Source organism: Apodemus sylvaticus, chromosome 2 (genome assembly GCF_947179515.1).
Source record: "Apodemus sylvaticus chromosome 2, mApoSyl1.1, whole genome shotgun sequence".
Lineage (NCBI taxonomy): Eukaryota > Metazoa > Chordata > Mammalia > Rodentia > Muridae > Apodemus > Apodemus sylvaticus.
The window spans coordinates 62777129-62798343 of record NC_067473.1 but is presented as its reverse complement, the minus strand read 5'-3'; the positions used below and the strand labels follow the sequence as shown (position 1 = coordinate 62798343).

At 39.8% G+C, this 21215-nt stretch overlaps 1 protein-coding gene across 7 annotated transcripts in view; it reads right to left on the bottom strand.

The window, feature by feature from the left end:
- Positions 1-21215, bottom strand: part of Ubn2 (ubinuclein 2) — a 90570-nt gene that overhangs the window by 43394 nt on the left and 25961 nt on the right. For 5 of the 7 annotated variants that reach the window (XM_052173469.1, XM_052173463.1, XM_052173467.1 and 2 more), the window contains exons 4-8: positions 19799-19936; positions 18230-18333; positions 17258-17753; positions 9642-9712; positions 2543-2672 (exon numbers count right to left, since the gene is read on the bottom strand). In XM_052173469.1, coding sequence (XP_052029429.1) covers positions 2543-2672; positions 9642-9712; positions 17258-17753; positions 18230-18333; positions 19799-19936 — 939 coding nt within the window. The remainder of the gene's footprint in view (positions 1-2542; positions 2673-9641; positions 9713-17257; positions 17754-18229; positions 18334-19798; positions 19937-21215) is intronic. The other 2 variants (XM_052173464.1, XM_052173466.1) reach the window with 1 other exon arrangement.

Genomic DNA, 21215 nt, shown 5'->3' with positions numbered 1-21215 from the left:
ATACGATGACCACCAAGAACAGCAGCAGCAGTGGAGTACAGGCAGCTGGAGCCTAGAAGACAAGCTGTGTGCTACCAAGGGCAGAGCTGGAGAAGTAACCCAAGCCCTTGGAGAAGCCCAGAAGATCGTGAGTTGGATCCCAGACATTGGACATTTGGAGTTTGAGTTTTGCTTTTGGTTGTGACTGTGCCCTGATATGTTTCCCTCTTGAAGGAAGAAAGTATTTTAGTGGATCCCACAGTTAAAAGACTTTGAACTTTTAAAAGACTTTGAATTTTAAAGATATTGGACATTTTAAGGTGATCGAACTTTTAATATGTAAAGACTGTGGGACTTTTAAAGTAATTTAGATCTTGGGGATGAATAAGAAAGTAAGGGTTGAGGCTTAATAGTGATGTGTTTGTGTGTCAAGTTGACAAGGGGTCAATTGTACTGGCTAGTTTTGTGTGTCAACTTGACACAGGCTGGAGTTATCACAGAGAAAGGAGCTTCAGTTGGGGAAGTGCCTTCATGAGATCCAGCTGTGGGGCATTTTCTCAATTAGTAATCAAGTGGGGAGGGCCCCTTGGGGGTGGTTCCGCCTTTGGGCTGGTGCTCTTGGGTTCTATAAGAGAACAGGCTGAGCAAGCCAGGGGAAGCAAGCCAGTAAGAAACATCCCTCCATGGCCTCTGCATCAGCTCCTGCTTCCTGATCTGCTTGAATTCCAGTCCTGACTTCCTTCAGAGATGAACTGCAACATGGAAGTGTAAGCTCAATAAACCCTTTCCTTCCCAACTTGCTTCTTGGTCATGATGTTTGTGCAGGAATAGAAACCCTGACTAAGACAAGTTCCAAACCCGTTTTGTTGGCTCGAAGTTTAAGAAAGAAGAACAAATGCCAAAGGCCCAACAGTTCACCAGAAGCTTTGAGGTAGGGCTAGGCTTTGTGTATGTGATGTTCTATAATAACGTTAAGAAGAGGATGGTCTGCTTGTTTCAAGAAGGTCTTTACCTGCAAGGAGTACCTAGATTTGTTCATGGAGGTGTCATTGCAACTAATGCGGACGGCACTGCCATGACTGCCAACCTCAACATCAACTCTAAAAAAACCTATCCCCCCTTCTTTCTGTTGTTGTGGTAAATAGCCAACTTCAAAAAATTGAAGGAAAGAAACTATATCCTGTACTATTCAAAGTATTGATGAGAAGGCTTTACACAGAGGCAACAACGTTATTAATAAAGCTGTATCATGGCCGGGTGGTGGTGGCGCACCCCTTTAATCCCAGCACTTGGGAGGCAGAGGCAGGCAGATTTGAGTTCGAGGCCAGCCTGGTCTACAGAGTGAGTTCCAGGACAGCCAGGGTTACATGAGAAACCCTGTCTCGGGAAAAACAAAACAAAACAAAACAAAACACCCCTCCTCCCCCCAAAAAAGCTGGATCCTGACAAACTTTTGACATAAAGGCACTTCTGGTGAGTTCCACACTGTTCTGCATGAGGTCCCCCCCATCCATAAGTGACACCTAGCGGCACTCCTGCCAGAGCTGCTGAATCCCCCAGGGAAAGTCTGCTCTCACAGACCCTTCAGAACAGCCTCTGAAATATGGCAACAGGGACTCATTCTCCACCTTTTGGATTTTTCGTAATCTCCCTAGGACAAATGTGTGTTCTAACGTGTGAACAGACTTTAAAGCTAGCAAACATAGGACCCGCTTTGCTGTGGACTGCCAAAAAAAAAAAAAAAAAAAAAAAAAAGCTACTGTATCTTAAAACCGCTGTAGCGCTGTAGTCTGCTATTCCGGAAGAAGGCTCTGTTAGCTTTCTGGGACTACAATGAAGAACTATAAGTGAGGTGGCTTAAACAAACAAAAAACATCACTGTTGCAGCCCCAGACACCAGAAGTCTAAAAGTATCAACAAAATGTTGCTGCTTACATTCTGGGCAAGAACTTTTACATCTCCCTCCTGGCATCTATCAAGGAATCATCCAGCATTCCTTGGTTTTTAGACATAGCATAATTTCTAATTGTATCTCTTTATAATCTTCTCTCTGTTGTATCCAAATTTCTCTTTGTGAATGAATGTGTGTGTGTGTGTGTCTGTCTGTGTGTCTGTGTGTGTGCTCAGGTGCTAAAAAAAGAATTCTGTTTGTGTTGCCTACTACATTGACTTTCTAGTCCAAGCATCTATGCCTTAGGAATCAGTATTTCTCATCTAAACTTATCAACTGTTGAAATAAAATTAAAAAAATATGCACACACACATAAATGTATACACACACACATGTACATGTATATGTTATTGCTCATGCCATGGCATATCTGTGAAGGTCAGAGGACAATTTTGGTAGGCTTGCTCAACAAGTGCCTTTACCTGCTGAGCCATCTTGACAACCCTAAAGAAAGGCTATCAAACACCTTTAGTAACAGTCCATGTTTATTAAGGATATGCAACTATATTAAAGACAGAACTATAAAATGACAGATGTGCAATGACTCTGAGCAAACATTTTCTTACTTACTAGTTACAAAACCCAAGTTGTAGAAATTACTCTTCCACTTACCTGAACATTAAGATGTAACTTCTTTAGACGTTTTACCAGTGTTTCCTTATTGCATGGCACAAAGGCTTCAAGATGGGAGTAGACACCACTACGAATGACAGGACCTAGTTCTTGTAGCTGTAACTCGATGCTGAACAACAACAACAAAAAAACCAAAAATCAAAAACAAAACAAAAAACAAAAAGAACCAAAACAAAAAACACACAACAGTAAACAACACAGAATCCCTTTTACATAGCACCATATACGCTATGAAGGAGCCAGGTGGTAGTAGCACATACCTTTAGTCCTAGCAGTAGGGAGGTTGAAGTGGAGGCAGAGGCAGAGGCTGGCAGGCCACTGAGTTGGAGGCCAACCTAATCTACAAAGCAAGTACCAGAACTACACAGAGAAACCCTCTTTTGAAAAATCGATCCAACAAAATAAGGAAGGAAGGAAGGAAGGAAGGAAGGAAGGAAGGAAGGAAGGAAGGAAGGAAGGAAGGAAGGAAGGAAGGAGCAAAAAAAGGTAGATGTTTCCAAAACTGCATTCCTCACACTCCGTACAGTACTTTCCCTGAAGGATTTGAAAAGGTCATACTCATACCCAGCTATATGTGCCTGCTATTTCCTCACTTTTGTTTCCCTACAGTAACTGTGAGACAGTTGTGTATTTAATAGTTTACTCATTTTATTGTAAATGATTGGTCACACGTCTGTGTTTTGGAGCAGAAAAATAATTGTTAAATCTGCATTTTGCTTAGTAGCTATTTTATTTTGATGGACCAGTCTGACTCAATCTAAAGATTAGAAGCCATCAGGCCGGGTGGTGGTGGTGCACGCCTGTAATCCCACCACTCTGGGAGGCAGAGGCAGGCAGATTTCTGAGCTCGAGGCCAGCCTGGTCTACAGAGTGAGTTCCAAGACAGCCAGGGCTATACAGAGAAACCCTGTCTCGGGAAAAACAAAAAAACAAAAAACAAAAAACAAACAAACAAAAAGATTAGAAGCCATCTTGTTACAAGGTCAACATAAATTCCTTCCAGTTTTCTGTATTACTTAAATTTGAGCACGTCTTGACCCATTTTCTGGAATTTGACATTTTCCACATCCTATACCTTCAACTCCACCCTGATGAAATATTCTGCCCAGTTCCTAGGTAACCACAACCCCTGGAAATCCTCCAGTCTTGCAGTTTTTGAGCTCTATTATCCCTACTTTCTCCTATGTTCAATGCCATTTTCTCAAACCCCACTTTAGGGAGATAGCCCTGTCTGGCAAAAAATAAAGCTTAATGCCCAAGAATTTTGGTTCAGTGGTCTTTACTCTCATTAGATGGGATTAATAACTTCTGGAGGCCCCAGAGAGATCAAGACTCCAACCCAAATTTAGAGTAGACTGCTGCCTCAGGAGGTATGGACCCTGAAGATAATTCAATGCCCCAAGGCATACTTTGTTTGGCAGACTGTTAGAACTGCCACACAGGAAGAAACTAGTGAGCATCTGTCTGAGGAGGCCTCCATCAGTAAGTCATAGTAAGGCATCTCCTTCTATGGCGTCTGGTACTGTCTGCTGGGATCCTTTCTGGGACAGTAAGGGTACCTGATGTCAGAAGAATGCCTTCTATCTGAAAGTCCTGTCCCTAATCAAAAGATATGGTTGAACTATATAACAAAGATTCAAGGGTATGGGTATAGAAACCAATGCCCAGGGACTGGCCCAACACCAAGTTCCTATAATTGTCCAACTAAACAGTTTAGTCACCTCCATCCAGATTAAACAATACTTGCTAATAAAATATTAAAGCTGTACATCCATGCATTTATATCCAAAAATGTATCTTGTGTTGGCAACCAAACTTTGTAATGTAAGAGTCAACAAGATGGTACTAGTTTTAAAAGGCATGAAAGGGTCATAGAGAGCAGCTCCTGAAATTCCTGGAGTCCAGATAAGACTATTTCGGAAAATGCAGCCCAATTACAATGAGGGACCTGAGCAAATCTGGAAATGCCATATGATGACCATTAAGAACAGCAGTCATAATGAAATGAAGCCAACTGGAGCCTAGAGGGTAGGCTATATAGGATGCTGTCAAGGGTGGAGCCAGAGAGGTGACTTGGGCCCCTCAGAGGAACCCAAAGGATCACAAATGAATCCCAGATATTGAGTTAATTACATTGTTAAAATTTGGTCTTGCCTTGTCCAGATTATGATTGTGCCCTGTTTCTTCTCTATTAAAAGATATAACAGGGCTACTGGGATATTCCTATCTTATGATTTAGTAGGAAAATATCCTAAGCAGTCTAGCAAAGAGCCTACAGAATGTCTTTCCTTACTTAAAGTTCATTCAGGCTAAAAAAAACTAACTTAGGAATACATGAATAGACTCTTTGCCTCTTCTTTTTATTAAGCTTTAGCTATTTTGATAAACTGAGTCAGACAAGAGACTACGATAGTCTATAATGATGCACCATGAAAAGACCAGGAAAGCAAAGTTGCCATTCTCATGACTTAAAAGTTTTATTTTGATACTCAAAGAGCTTCAACTCAAAAATTGTAGCTTTTAAAGGCTAAACCTAAAAGGAGTAAAATAAAATCCTAATCTTATAAAAGCAAGTAACTTGTTGTAAATTGTTAAAGATAATTAAAATACAAAAGTTAGTAATAAGTTACTTTATAAATAACCAAATTTTTAATATGTCCAAAACTATACTTGTAGTCATGCTAAATATAAATTTATAGAAATAAACTTTGCTTAGACTCCAATATATGTTTTCAAGGTTAAACTTCTAACAATTAAAAACAAGTAAAATTTATTTAAAATCAGGTATACTTAATAAATGGTCCTCACACCTTTAAAGAGTTCTACTGAATATGACATTTAATCTGTTTAATGGAAAAATAATCCTATGATAGAAATGTCAACTCCTAGCAGCAAGCAGAACGTCTCTAAAGGTGAAGGTTGAGGCACAGACCTGGGAAAAACTGTTCCACGCCTCACCTGCTGCAAACTGTGGGCACTATTGGGTTGACTATCTTACTCTGCCTAAGTCAAGGGAGGCCCATTTCACCAAGTCCCTCATCCCCAGGAAAATTTCTCTGACCCTGCGGGTCTGGTATCCAAAAGCCTACCCTGTCCTCACAGCAGCTGACCATGCAATCCTACCCTACATGACAGCAGAAGACAGCCCTCTGCCTCCAACAAACTCCCACCGAAGCCCAGGAGAACTGTCTACGTAGTGTGAAGCCTTTGTCACTTTAATTGGTATTTCCTGCTATAATTTATTTCTCTCTCATCTCTGATGATGTTGATGGCTAACTGTAGCTTTATCAATTTAGCAACAGCTTGCCTGGTTAACATATTTCATATATGAAAACCAGGCCTTGAGCCAGGGCATCCTTGTAATCCCAGCACTTGAGAGGCAGAGGCAGGAAGATCTCTAAGTTTGAGGTCAGCCTGGTTTACAAAGTGAATTCCAAGACAGCCAAAGCTATACAGAAAAACCCTGTCTTAAAAAAACAAAACAAAACAAAAAGACCCACCAGCACCACCACCAAAACAAAAAGGCCTTGCTTTTCTGGAACTATTAAGTCTCCTGATGGAAAAGGCAAACTCACAGGTTTATCTTGCTAACAGGCTTCATATTTAAGTATAAACAGGTTTCAGATGTAACTTTTTACTATTCCTTTACTTAAAAAAAACTTAATTTGCAATTACTTCCCACAATCAACTACATGTCTAAATACCTGGATAAAAAAAAATTAAGGTTCATATAAAGTATAAGGGTTTAAAATAATTTAAAATATATAAATGAAAGTTATAAATATCTAAGGATATGAAAACTTGAATAACTTATAAGGGTCTAAAAGCTTCAGATTGCTTTTGGGCTCTATGTTATTGTTATACTAAGATTTCAACGGTTCAGAGTTTTAACATTGATCTGACTCTGACTACTATTACAGTCTCAAGCTCAAGATTTTAAATTTCCTTTGGTTGTCTTTTAAGTATATTAAAGATGCTTTTTATCATGTAAAGAAAAAAAAAAATCTCTGTATAGTCTCTATATATCCAGCCTACTGAACAGAGGAAATAATGTTCATGCTTTTTAACCCACAGCTATACAGCTTTGGTTTGAAATTTGTTTCAAAACCAAGAGTCTACTCCAGCTATCTTACAGGCAGACCTGTTGGCTGCTGCATTTTCTACAATGTGGATTTTAATACACTTTACAAACAATGTAGCTACAAATGTTCAAAGCTAAGGTATCTAAAACTCTCACTTTTTTTTCCCTCATAAACTTAAATTTTTAAATAAGCTTTGGCTGGACAGTGGTAGCACATGTCTTTAATCCTAGCACTCAGAAGACAGAATCAAGCCTATCTCTTGAGTTTGAGGGCAGCATGGACTACAGATTGAGTTCCAGGACAGCCAGGGCTATACAGAGAAACCCTGGCTCAAAAAAGCAAAAACAATTTAAATAAGCTTCATTAATTTGCAATTTTAATTGACCTGTCTCAAGTCTAATGGATTAAGTACCTCTGTAATGACAACAATCAACACCCTGCATTTCCCCAAATGTAAAATTTTCCTTCAAGTTCCTTATCTTTACAATTTCCAGTCTATATTTGTCCTGGCAGATTTCTACTTGGCTGACAAACACCATCCAGGAATCATCTACTCACTACAAACTGTTTCAAAGATGATCTATACCATGCCAGACACAAGTAGTCCTACAAAACCGGAGAGCCCTGGACTTGTTGAAAGCTGCTTTGAACCAGTCTAGGAGACATGACTGTTATGTCTCTTCAGGAGGATTATTGAGCCTGATGCCTCTGATGAGTACTCCACTGCCTGAATCTCCCTCCTGGCCTATGACTAACATTCCAGCCTTCCTAGGTCCTGACAATTTCAGCCAAGAAGCAGTTACAGAAAAAAATACATCACCCCTTATTTTTCAACAGAGGCTAGAATATTAGGTCCAAAGGAAACTTCCTGCCAAAGGGAACAAAATGGCTACATATAATGCCTACTGGCATACCAGATTTCCTTCACTGCCAAAAAAGGTACCTGTTAAAACCAAACAGACCAAGATTTATCAACAGGTAGTAGATTCATTAACTGAAATAGTTCTACAATGATAGAGTACCGGACCTGCTCACAGCAAGACTGGTGTCAAAACAAAAAAATAACAAAGTAAAAGAAACTGGGGCTCTTTGTAACAAATTATGCCCAAGTCACCATAGATAATTGTTGGACAACATACCAGGAGATTAGAAAACTATCAATATCAAATGAATTTATCACCTCTAAGATGCACTTCTTCAGTTTCATCTGGGTGGTAGGTAGGTATGCCTATAATCCCAGTGCTCAGGAAGCAGAGGTAGGCAGATTTCTGTGAGTTTAAGGACAGCTGCTCTACAAAACCAGGGCTACATAGAAAAAGACAAAACAAAACAAAGGGAAAAAAATATGTTCACAGGTGCTACTCAGAAATGTTCGGTTGGTGCCTTTTGGCTAGACAGTTACTAGGGCCTAGGCTCCCAGGAGAAGGACTTCTAGACTTGTCTTATTGTTACAAAGTTAGTGAGTCTGAAAGTGAAATAAAAACTGTCCAAGTACAAAGAGATTCTATGTAAGAAGTCTAAACTACCTCCAGGAGACAATTTAAAAGTCCCTGGTTTTCATGTCTAGCACACACCTAGCACAATCTGAGTAGAAGTGCTAGGCAGTCCGAAGCTCATTACCTATTAGGAAAGCATGTTTCAGGGAACAGGGAATAAAATCAAGTGAGTATATTGTGTAGACTTGTTGGTTCAGGTCAAGTTCAACTATGAAAAAAAATGTTGAACCATGAAAATAATCTTTTCCTCCTCAACAAAAGGAAGAAATATTGAGGCCTATACACCTGGGTCAAGAGATTCTACCTCAAGTAATCATCACAGCTATTACAACAGCAACTCTGTCTAAAAAAGTAAAGCATGTGGACTTAGGATACAGAAAGAAAGATCAGAAACAATAAAAAGTGACTGCAGAAAACCCGTCAGCCCCGAGTCTGAGGACTTGAAGAATAAATGGTGAGGGGAGGAGCTGAAGAGATGGTGTAGGTTAAGAGCTGGTCTAGTACATAAGGAAGAAGCAATGGCTAGTAAGATCTCTCTCCTTCTGGAACCTGGACAATCTGATGAGTAACAGCTGCATTCACTGCCTAGAGACTCTGGAGTTCAAAGTAACCTGATCAGCACAGGTATATGAGGACTCACTCCTCTCCCACACACCTGCATTCAACCTGAAAAACTTAGGCTGACAAAGAACTCTACTGCTAATCCACTAGAAATACACTTATGTTTGAGGAGCCTATTTTTTAAAGAATGAAGATAACAAACTGTAACTAATTATAAATTATGAAAAACAATGCATACCTAAGTACCACTTTCAGTTTTTATGTAGTAATGTGGAATCTGATCCAGTCCTGTTATAAATTAAAGGCAGGGACTGTAGCAGTTGAACTATATCCTTAGCCCTTCAACCAGCTGCTTATTATAGTGTGAGTGTGTGTGTAGCTGAGGGTGAATGCATGCCAAGTGTGTGGAGCTCAAGGGGTAACGCTGGGAGTGGGTTTTCTTTCATCTGGGTTCTAGGGTTCAAACTTCAACTCTAGGGTTCAAATAAGCTTCCATACCAAATATTTACCCACTGAACCATCTCATCAACTCTCAACTTAGATCCCAAGCTAGCCTCATATTTGTAATTCTTTTGCCTCTTGGTGCTGAGGTTAGAGACATACATCACTACTCTCCTCAAAGGTTTTATTAATTAGCTTATTATCTGAGATAGAGTAACCCAGGCTGACCTTAGACTGTGCTAAGGTCACACCCTTCACTTCTGACTGCTGGAAGTCCACCAGCCCAGTGTACCACCATACCGGGTGATGTGAATCCCAGGTTTCAAGCATGCTAAGCAAGCACTTTACTAACTACATCCTCAGCAGCCTGCAAAGTTCTTTTCTTTCTTTCCAGTTAGGAATTAAACTTAAGACCTCATGAATGCTAGGTAGGTATTCTATCATGGAGATTTAGTCCCAGTCCAGGTTTAAAAAGGAAAAGATTTAAAAATTACTTACTCCAGAAGAATATTATTCATATCTTGTGTAAAGAATTTTTTCCTTCCTTCTTCATCAAAAAGTTTGGCAGCCTAGAGAAACATAAGAAAAACAGAAAATGTAATTGACAACAAACATCACTGTCATGAATTATCTAACAACAACAACAACAATAACAACAAAGAAACAATAATTAGAAAACATTCATTATCAGTAAAATAACTCCCAGAGTGTGACCCAGAGTCAGGGAAAGCTGTTTGAGATCCAATCAAACAGGCTATCATGTTATTTTTGCTTCAGTGGCTGTAACAGTCTGCAAAGACTTAATGGCCTGAAAAGCAGAGACTTGGGCTAGAGAGATGGCTCAGAGGTTAAAGAGTACTGTTTTTCCAGAGGTCCTGAATTCAATTCCCAGTAATAACACAGTGACTCATAACCATCTATAATAAGGTCTGGTGCCCTCTTCTGGCCTGCAGGAATACATGAAGATAGAACACTGTACATAACAAATAAATAAATCTTTTTAAAAAAAGCAAAGACTTACTCTCTCGTTTGGACATTCAAAATCAGTACTGTGCTATAATCAAAATGGCAACAGGGCTAGCCTCTCGCTAAAGATGCACAGGGAACTGACAGTACCACTTGAAATATAGCAACTTCCCAAGGGCCAGTTGAATGACAACTACAGGGAAATACTATCCTTAAAAAGAAGCAATGTGAAAAGACATTAGCACTGCCTATTTTAAGACTTAATCATTATCAAAGGTCACAAAAAGCATGAAAATGAAAACTCTTGTCAATCCCATGATAGATGCTGCTTGCCAAACTGTCTAAAATAAAAACAGATTATTTCCTTTAAGTAAAAACACATAAAGAATTCTCTCTCTCTCTCTCTCTCTCACACACACACACATACACACTCTCTCTCTCTCTTCTCTCTACCCCCCTCTCACACACACACACACATACTCTCTCTCCTCTCTCTCTCTCTCCCCCCCTCTCTCTCACTCACACACACACACACACACACACACACTCACACTCACACACACACTCACACACACACACACTCACACACACACACACACACACACACACACACACACACACTCACACAGAGGACCCTATGGAGCACAGGCTAGCCTTGAGTGTGGTGATCCCCCATCAGATTCCAGAGTCCTGTGTTCAGGCATTTTCCACTATGTCCACCTTAAACTTTGTAATCTTAAAAGCTTTAGTGTGATTAAAAATTAGATTTAGCCAAAAAAAAAAAAAAAAAATCAGACTTAGTACTCAATGTCACAAATATGTATATATCTATACAAAATGCCAGGCAATAGTACTTTCTGCTCCTGTTTCTGATGTGTTAGGACTTCCATTATTTCATTATTTGAACTACTGGATTTTATTTACCAATATGTCAAGCCACATCGTTTTATCTGCACTGAGTGAAACCAGGACCGTGTACATGTTAGGCAAGTTCCCACATACAGACTGAGCTAAGCTCCCAGCCCTCAAAGCACAATTTTTTAAAAACAGGATTATTCAGTTTCTGATAGAATAAAATGCCCTTGATGATAATAGGTCTATGAATTGTTTGTTTTGTATATTTTTTTAGTTTGTAGTCTATACTTTTACTCATTATCATATAGAATCTACATAAACAGCCAGATATTGGTATTATATCTCTCCAATCTTAAACCCATTACATAAGATGTCCCCGAAACAGACTGCTAGCAAGTTGTGCAGGCAGTGGCCGACTGCAGTGGTCCAACTTCTACTTTATTAAGAATAATAGGGCTAGAGAGATGGCTCAGCGGTTAAGAGCATCAACTGCTCTTCCAAACGTCTTGAGTTCAAATCCCAGCAACCACATGGTGGCTCACAACCACCTGTAACAAGATCTGACACTCCCTCTACTGGAGTGTCTGAAGACAGCTACAATGTACTTACATATAATAAATAAATAATTAAAAAATATTTAAAAAAAAAAGAATAATAAAAAATTTATCAAGGAACCAGCACAAATCAATTACATGAGTTTGAGGATAATACTGTCATAGTTGTAGTTCCTCTTAATCAGAAGACAAGCAAGAGTTTCTAATGTGGAAACTGCCGTCATTACTGACAGCCACAATAGCCTGTGGAGGTCAGAGGCACAGCTTGTGTCAAAAGCCATGAGATACACACCAACTGGACAGAGCACAGCAGGGCGCCTCTGCCAAACCACCCAAGTATTTGACAATTTCACAGGCTTTAGGCAGAAAAGACAAATTTCCAAGACATGCTTCTGAGACAGGATGAAGATTAGCCATGTATAGGGGACAGAAATGTCCAAAGAAAGCCAGAATGAAAATGAAACTTAAAAAAAAAAAAAAAAAGAAAGAAAGAAAAATCTCAAGTCAAAAGAATCAGTATGAAAGGATATTTATTCATTGTAAAGTAAAATATGAACATCAAGAATGTGTTTATCAGGCAGATGCAAATGTTCAAGCCAAAAATAAATTTTCATCTGCTGAAGAAAAAGCACCATCCTCATATTTCAAAGTAAGACATGAAGAATTCGTGCATATCAGTAAGTGAATCTTCTAATTGGTACTTTCCTACTAAAGCCTTAGAAAAAAAAGTTGTAGTGACCCTGCCATGGCTACTTGACAGCTTGTCTTTTTTTTTTTTCCTCTCGTGACAGGGTTTCTCTGTGTAGCCCTGGCTGTCCTGGAACTTACTCTGTAGACCAGGCTGGCCTCGAACTCAGAAATCCGCCTGCCTCTGCCTCCCAGAGTGCTGAAATTGCAGGCGTACGCCACCACCGCCCGGTTGATTAAATGCCAAGAATTAAAAACAACCAATCAAACAAAAAAATTCATAGACAAAACCTCCCATCTCACTTAGATTAGGTGTACAAACTTCAATTCATATATTACCTTTAAGGAAAACTAAAATATAAAAAATCAAAACGGCAGAAGGCACAGGATGGCAAAAGATGTCTCAGGCAAAAGTAAAGGGAAAGGAGTCCTCAACAGAACAGTACAAAGTAGGAGCCTCTGCCCTCGCAGATCTCTGCCTCCTGTTTTCGAATAGCTATGCTATGCCTTCCAGCTACTGCTCCAGCACCATGCCTGTCTACCTGTCTGCCTGTCTGCCTGCCGCCATGCTTTCTGCCATGATGTGCATATACTCTAACTCTCTGGAATCTTGAGGCCCAAGTTATAAAATTACCTTCGTCTTGGTATTTTGTCACACCAATAGAAAAGTAACTTAGAGCTGGGCAGGTAGTGAGTGCAATCCTTTAATCCCTGCACTGGAGGCAGACTTCAAGTTTGAGGCCAGCCTGGTCTACAGAATGACTTCCAGAACAACCAGGGCTACCCAGAGAAACCCTGTCTTGAAAACCAAAAAGATGATGACAACAATGATGCAGACAAGGATGGAGGAGGGGGAGAAGGAAGAAAAAGAGGAAAAGGAGGAGGAAGAAAGGAAGACTTATCTACATCTCCAGGAGAATCAAAAATCTCCTCTGTCCTCAAAGGCATCGCACTCATGTGTACAACCCCACTCCACTCCCACATATACACACATAATCTTAAAAATTCTGAGATGCCTCAGCAGTTAAAAGCACTGGCTGCTCTTCCAGAGGTCTTGAGTTCAGTTCCCAGCAACCACATGGTGGCTCACAATCATCTGTAATGGGATCCGATGCCCTCTTTTGGTATGCCTCAAGACAGCGATAGGGTCTTCATAAATAAATAAATCTTTAAAAAATAAATAAATAAAACAAAATCTTAAAAAAAAAGAGAAAGACAAACAAACAAACGAAACAAACCAAACCTATAACTCACAGGTTTGAAAGAAGGAGAAGAAGCATGTCAAAAGCACAATATTTTCTGGCTATTTTTCATTTGTTTTATTATTATTATTATTATTATTATTATTATTTTGGTCTTTTAAGACAGGATCTCATTATTTAGCTTTTGTTATTCTGTTGCCATATAGATCAAACTGGCCTTGAACTTACAAAGATCCACCTGTCTTTTGAGCACTAGGATTAAGGGTGTATGCCACCATGTTCCCACCTTACAGAAAATATTACCAAAAAATCATAGGGAGCTGGGCGGTGGTGGCGCACACCTGTAATCCCAGCACTTGGGAGGCAGAGGCAGGTGGATTTCTGAGTTCGAGGCCAGCTTGGTCTACAGAGCGAGTTCCAGGACTGCCAGGACTACACAGAGAAACTCTTTCTTGAAAAAGCAAAAAACAAACAAACAAACAAATAAATAAAAATAATAAAAAATCATAGGGAAAAAAATTCACAAAACTAAGGAAAAATGTCAACCAAAGTGCAAAAGGCATACAGAATATCAGATAGGACCAAAAGATAACACGTAGTACTCAACACTCTAAATGTCCAAAACAAAGGAAGAATATGAAAGCTACAGGACAGAAACAAAGTCACATAGACAGCTAGGCCCATGAGAGCAGCAGCTGGCTTTTCAATAGATTCCAGAAAGCCAGGAGGGCTTTGGCAGATGTTTTACAAGTCTGGATGACTACTGATGCCAGCCCAGATTTGTCTGTACTAATCTGTAAAGGCAGTTTAAAGGACTGTATCATCACCAACTGGCCTCATAAGAAGCCTTAAAGGAACATGTGGGAGCACATTCAGGTAGTTGTAACAGGGGAGCAAAGCAGAGGAAGACTAAGAAAAACAGGCACAATAAAACCCATGAACTCTCCAATCAAGACTCAGACTAGCAAAATGAAGTAAGAAACACTGTCCTCACCTTTTACCCTCAAGACACATGCCTCACACCAGAGACAGAGACCCTGTCTTGAAAAAAACCAAATCCAAAAAAAACCCAACAAAACAAAAACAAAACAAAACAAAAGCATTTGTGTATGCTAGCTTTGAAAACAAAAAAACCTAAAGAAATAATTCCTTGAATATTATCTGGCCATAGTGAAATAAAACTATATAGCAACAGCAATAGGAACCATAGAAAACAGACCATGCATGGTGGTAAAAGCCTCTAATTTCAGAAACGAGGGATACAGGGGACAAATCTCAACATAGTAACAGTAAAAGATAACAAATCCACAGCCAACATATGTTAACTAGAGATAAACTTAAAGCATTTCCATAAAAATCAGGAACAAGACAAAAATGCCTGTTCTCTCCTCCTGTCCAGCACGGTCAACTGTCCATGTCTAGATCAATAAGACAAGAGGAGGAGGAAAAGGGATACAACAAGAAAGGAAGAAAAGAAGCCAGAGGATCCTTATTTGCAGATGATATGATTCTAAACATAAAAAACCTTAGTGACTTCACCTCGAAACTCCTATAGCTGATGAACACATTCAGCAAAGTAGCAGGATACAAAATTAACACACACAGATCAGGAGCCTTCCTGTGTACCAAAGACAAAGCCAAGAAAGAAACCAGGGAAACAATGCCATTCACACCTTATAAAAACAGAAAACAAAACACTTTGCCTAAAGCTAAGCAAGGAAGTAAAAGACTTGTACCTAAGGCATAGGAGATAACTTTACAAATAGAACTCTGGTAAAGCAGAAATTACAACCAACAATCAACAAATGGAACTTCATAAAACTAAAACCTTTTTGTCCAGCCAAGGACATTATCATTCAAACAAAGAGGCAGTGTACAGAATGGGAAAAGATCTTTATCAGCTATACATCTGACAGAGTTGGTATCTAGAATATACAAAAAACAAAACAAAAAACTTAAAAAAACTAAACACCCATTATTGCCGCTCTTCATAATAGCCAGTAAATAGCTTAGATACTGATCAACAATGAATGGAGAGTGAAAATGTGGTACATTTAACTGTAAAGAAAATTCACCTGTATAAGAAAAGATGATGAAATTTGCAGGTAAATGGCTGGAGCAGGAAATAGTCATTCTAAGGTAATTCAGACCGAGAAAGATGCAGTCTCTCTCATTTGTTTATGCTAGCTTTGAATTTTTAGATATGTATTTAATTTGAAGCAAACATAGCAGTCAGGAAACTAGTTATTCCAGCTCCAGGGATTCATTGCTCTCTTCTGGCCTCCATGGGTACCTGCATTTATGTGCACAAACCACTTCACCTACACACATAATTAAAAATGAAATAAAGCCGGGCGGTGGTGGAGCACGCCTGTAATCCCAAGCACTCTGGGAGGCAGAGGCAGGCGGATTTCTGAGTTCAAGGTCAGCCTAGTCTACCAAGTGAGTTCCAGGACAGCCAGGGCTATACAGAGAAACCCTGTCTCGAAAAAAACAAATCCAAAAAAAAAACCAACCAACCAAACAAACAAACAAACAAAAAAACGAAATAAAACCTTTCAGAAATATAGTCATCACTGGCAATGAACCAACACACTTCCTCTAAGTTCTGCACTGAGAAAGGACATTCAAGTAAATAAAAATAAAGAACAGCTAGTTAGCAAGTCATAACCTCAAAAGAAACAGTGAATAACAAAAACAGTTAACACAACAGAATCCAATAAAACCATAGGACCACTTAATGAAAAAAAAAGATTACTCTTTTGCTCCCCTACATGGTACATGAAAGCTTTTTAGAAGTAGAGAATAAATGCAGTATAAGGATGGTTTCAATGGAGAACAGAGAGGAGTTCATACGATACAACTTCAAATTAATGAATTAAAATTCAAAAAAGACATCAGTTTAATAATGGCTACTTCTGCTAGGAGTAAGTAGTAGGAGTTTTCCTTATATATTTATTAAGAACATTCTAGGTTGTTTGCCATAGCTGGCCAGGTTGGTCTCCACCTGCAGACCCTTGTCTCAGCCTCCGAGCTACAACTGCATGCATCGACTACGACACCTGCCATTATACATGCTTATATTACTTCTACAATGAGGGGAAGAAAGTTTAAAATGACTAAAATATGGCATAGATTCAGAGAAACATGCAAGTAATCAAAGATCAATTTAAGCCAGATCTGCCAAATTTGAACACAAGCTATTCTGTATCCCAGTGTGTGTGAGAGTGGCTTTGCAGCTGGTCACACCAACAATGAGTCAAAGTATGAGGAGCTGTCACCAACGTGACAGCTGTCATGGTGGGAATATAACCAACACGTACTACAGCTTCTAATTAGCTAGAAACATAGACCATAAATAACTAGGGGCTCAAAGGTAAACTTTTTTCAAGACAGAATTTCTCTGTGCAGTCCTGGCTGTCTTGCTTTGTAGACCAGGCTGATCTCAAACTAACAGAGACTCACCTGCCTCTGCCTCTTGAGTGCTGGGATTAAAGATTTTCCAGCCACCCCACCCCACCCCATTCCACTCGTGGCAGACTGCCTCTTGAGTGCTGGGATTAAAGGTGCTCCAGCCCTCCCCACCTGTGAGTGGCAGAACTCTTGACTAGTTATATGAAACCCAGGATTTGATGATCCCTTGGAACTGCAAAAATATACAACAGCTACATGTTAAACTAGCTTCCACCAAGTAACTTCAGGTACTATTTCCACGGTGCTACTATGTATATACAGCCAACATCTAAAACAGATTATGGAAAACAGCAAGTTGTTGAGACTCTGGGTGTTTTTGTCTCAAAACTTCAATATAAGTGTCTGTGTAGCAAATAAAAAGCAAAAGCATCATTACACTTACTACACGAAGGTCCTCAATGCGTTTCTCAAGAAGCACAGGTAGACCATCTGGAAGTGTAGGTACCACCTTGGGCACAAGCTGAGAGGGGAAGGTGGGCTGGGTGGTATTTCCATTTTCTCCCCCTGACTCAGACAGGGGACTTCCATCAGAAGTAGCATCCAGTAATCTGTCAAAGTCAAAATCATCTAGCATCTCTAGAGCATTTTCAGCTTCCTGAAACAGTTCATGTTCATTTGTGCTAACAAAAATAGGGAGGTCTGGATCAGCACTGTTTAGACTTAAGTCCGGGATGTCATCCCCCAGGGCTGTTGCAGCACAAGGGGGCTTAGGCAGAGAGGAAGTTGATGGGGCCACTGGGACTTTAGGGCTCGATTCCTTCTTCAATGCATCCTTCTCTTTTTGAAATTTTCGTATCATGGCAGCCAGAGAAAGGGAATCTTTATACCGCTTTTTCTTTTTTTCAGACTTGTGTGAATTAAGAGCCACAACTCTGTGAAGGAAAACAACATTGGTTAGGATTTTAAAAGTTAATCCCCTATGTAAATAAGTGAAATAATTAAAAGAACCGTGTGGGAGATGGTAGAACAAAATTGTCTTCTTATTAAATTATAATTTCATGTTAGCACCTTCAACATCTGGATAATATGACAGGGTTTAGCACTAAAACTCCTTATATGCCATCCTTAGGATGCCCTGAACTCCTGCTTCACCCTCCCAAGTCCTAGAATTACAGATCTGTGACAATACATGTGGCTTAAGCTGGTTCTTTTAGGTTAAAAAGCTGTATTGAACAAGATAGTCAAATGAAGTATCTGTACGTGTAATGTGAAACACCATTAGTCTCTAAGATGACATGCAGAAGGTCAAATTATATGTAACTAAATATAATAGTGGTAAATATATATATTTCTAAAATGAAACTGAAATAGTGTGATAATGTTTTCCTAATAGGCTTATTTAGCATACCCCAGTTGTTTGGGTACTTTTTTCCTTGGCTTCTTTTCTTTTTCCCCTTCCTCTTTCCGTTTCCGCTTCTTTACCTCAAGATCATCTTCTTTTATTTTGGGAACCTACAAAATAAGAAACTGTATCATTTATCAATGTATCAATATTTTCCTCTTTGATGTTACTAATGCAGCATCTAAGGCAATAGTTTTTCAAAGTGTTTTTTTAAGTGTCAGAATTACTTGCTGAAAGTGTAGATTCTTGGGCTCTATGGCCGTTCCTGCCTGAGGTATGTTGTGTATGTGTAGAGGTGTGTGAGTACAGACGCCTATGAAGCCAGAGGGCGACAGTGGGTACGCTCTTCAATGGCTCTCCGTCTTACTCAGCTTCTCTCCAATGAGGCTGGCCTGGCTTGTGGGCAAGCCCAGAGAGCATTCTAACTGTGGCTGGCATGCACTTCATTGGGACCTCAGAGCTGACATTGTGAATAAGGATTTTAGTGATTCTGGTAAATGGAGACTTTTTGACTCCATAGCAGAGAACAACTGGATAATCTTAGTTTCTCAGCATTAAAACAACAAAAGAAGTTGTTACAAATTAGGTCTGAAGGAAGCTCAACAGTTATGAATGGTTCTTGTATAGAAAATCTTACTTTCTCATCTATTTTTCCATTTTGTTGTTTCATTTTTGGAGGCAGGGTCTCACCCTGTACCCATGGCTGGCTATGAAACCAGGCTAACTTTAAACTCATTAAGATCCACCTGCCTCTAGCCAGGCAAGCCTTTAATCCCAGCACTTGGGAGGCAGAGGCAGGTGGATTTCTGAGTTCAAGGTCAGCCTGGTCTACAGAGTGAGTTCCAGGACAGCCAGAGCTACACAGAGAAACCCTGCTTCAAAAAAACCAAAAAAGATCCACCTGCCTCTATTTTAAATAGTGTAAAGACCAAATCCAGGGCCTTTGGAGGGATTGATTCTACTATTAAGCTATTCCCCCTACCTACATTGCTAATTTTAAACAAATAATTAAGTACAATTACACTACACAATAGAATTTTTTTACTTTTCCTTATGTTCATAGTTGTGGCACAAATAATATTCAAAGTCTATCCGAAGGTTAGATGTGGTGGGACATGCCTTTAATACCAGCACTCAGAGGACAGAAGCAGGTACCGTTCTGTGAGCTGAGGCCAGCCTGATATGCATAGCAAGTTCTAGCCCACTCAGTGCTACAGATATATCCTGGGGCAAAAAACGATGGCTGAGCAGGCAAAAGTGCTTGCCATGCCAGCCTGATGGCCTGAGTTCTATTCCTCTAGCTCATAGTGGAAGGAAAAATCCAACCCTGAACAGTACTGCATACACATACACATTCTTACACACACTTATCATATATACACATACAATAATAATAATAAGTGAATAATCCAAAAAATTCTGGTCTGGGTGTACAGATCAGTAATAAGAGTGCATTATTTAGCATACAGGAATTCCTGGGCTAATTTTTTAGCAAGCACAGCAAAAATATAAACAAAATAAGACAAAAGATATATCATATTAATTTTTTCCTGACCACTGAGATGTCAAACTCACCTTGGGTGGCTTGTGCTTTTGGTTATCTGTAAAATCATCTTCTTCAGTATCTGAAGCTTGGCGAAACTGCAGCGTGCCAGTGTTGATATAGAAGCCTCCATATTTTGTTGTTAGAGAAGCAGGGACTAATTCGTCATACTAGAGCAAAAAAAGTTTCAAATATACTCTCCTGTGTATAATTCTATAAACATGTCAAAGAACAGCACAAACTGGCAACTCCCTTAAATACTCACTGCATACTCAGCAATCCCACTACTAGGAATACTCCCGAAGAAACGGGGAAAGTTCCTGAACAGAATACCAATAGCTTATGCTCTAAGATCAAGAATTGACAAATGGAACCTCATAAAATTACAAAGTTTCTGTAAGGCAAAGGATACCATCAAAAGGACAAATCAGCTTGCTTTCTTATAGAACCCAAGACTACCAGCCCAGGGATGGCACCGCCCACGATGGGCCCTCCCTCCTTGATCACTAATTGAGAAAATGCCTTACAGCTGGATATCATAGAGGCAGTTCCTCAATGGAAGCTCCTTTCTATGTGATAACTCCAGCCTGTGTCAAGTTGACACACAAAACCAGCCGGTACACAGGTGGGCCTGGGTTATATAAGAAAGCTAGCCAAACACAAGCCAGTGAGCAGCATTCCTCCATGGTTTCTGCTTCAGCCTCTGCTTGAGTTCCTGCTCTGACTTCCTTACTGATATACTGCAATGTGGACACTTAGGACAAATAAGCCCTTTCTTCCCCAGGTTGCTTTTGGCTTTGCTATTATCACAACAACAGAAACCAAACTAGAACAAGGCCGAGCCAACTCTCCAGCCCCATCGGGTCGGTTTTACAAAATACTTATCTCATTCTTGAGAGCTCAGACCTCACCTCTCACTTCTTTTTAAAATACTCATTTTTATTTTTAATCATGTGTATGTCTGAGGATACACTTGTTGAATACTGGTGCCCAAGGAGTCCAGAAGAGGGTCTTGGATACTCTGGAGCTGGAGTTTCAACAGTTGTGAGTTACCCAACATGGGTGCTGGGGGTTAAACTTGGATCCTCTGTGAGAGCAGTATGTGCTCTTAACCACTGAGTCACCTCTCCAGCCCCTCCTCTCACCTGTTAATACCATCCCTCCAGGACCGGGATTTCAACACAAGAATCTGAGTCATACAGATGTGGACATTCAGGATGAATCATAGATAGATAGATAGATAGATAGATAGATGATTGATAGGTAGACAGACAGGCAGACGACAGACAGAGGAGATGGGTACCATATATCTCACCTCTTCACCCTTGTTCAGTGGAGATCATGAAACTAGACCTCTCTGGGCCCCTGCTTAAGGGCAGATCTTTGACTTCCTTCCATCATAGGATGGAAGGATAGATGAGCCTTTGCTTCCCTCAGCTTAGAGTGTTC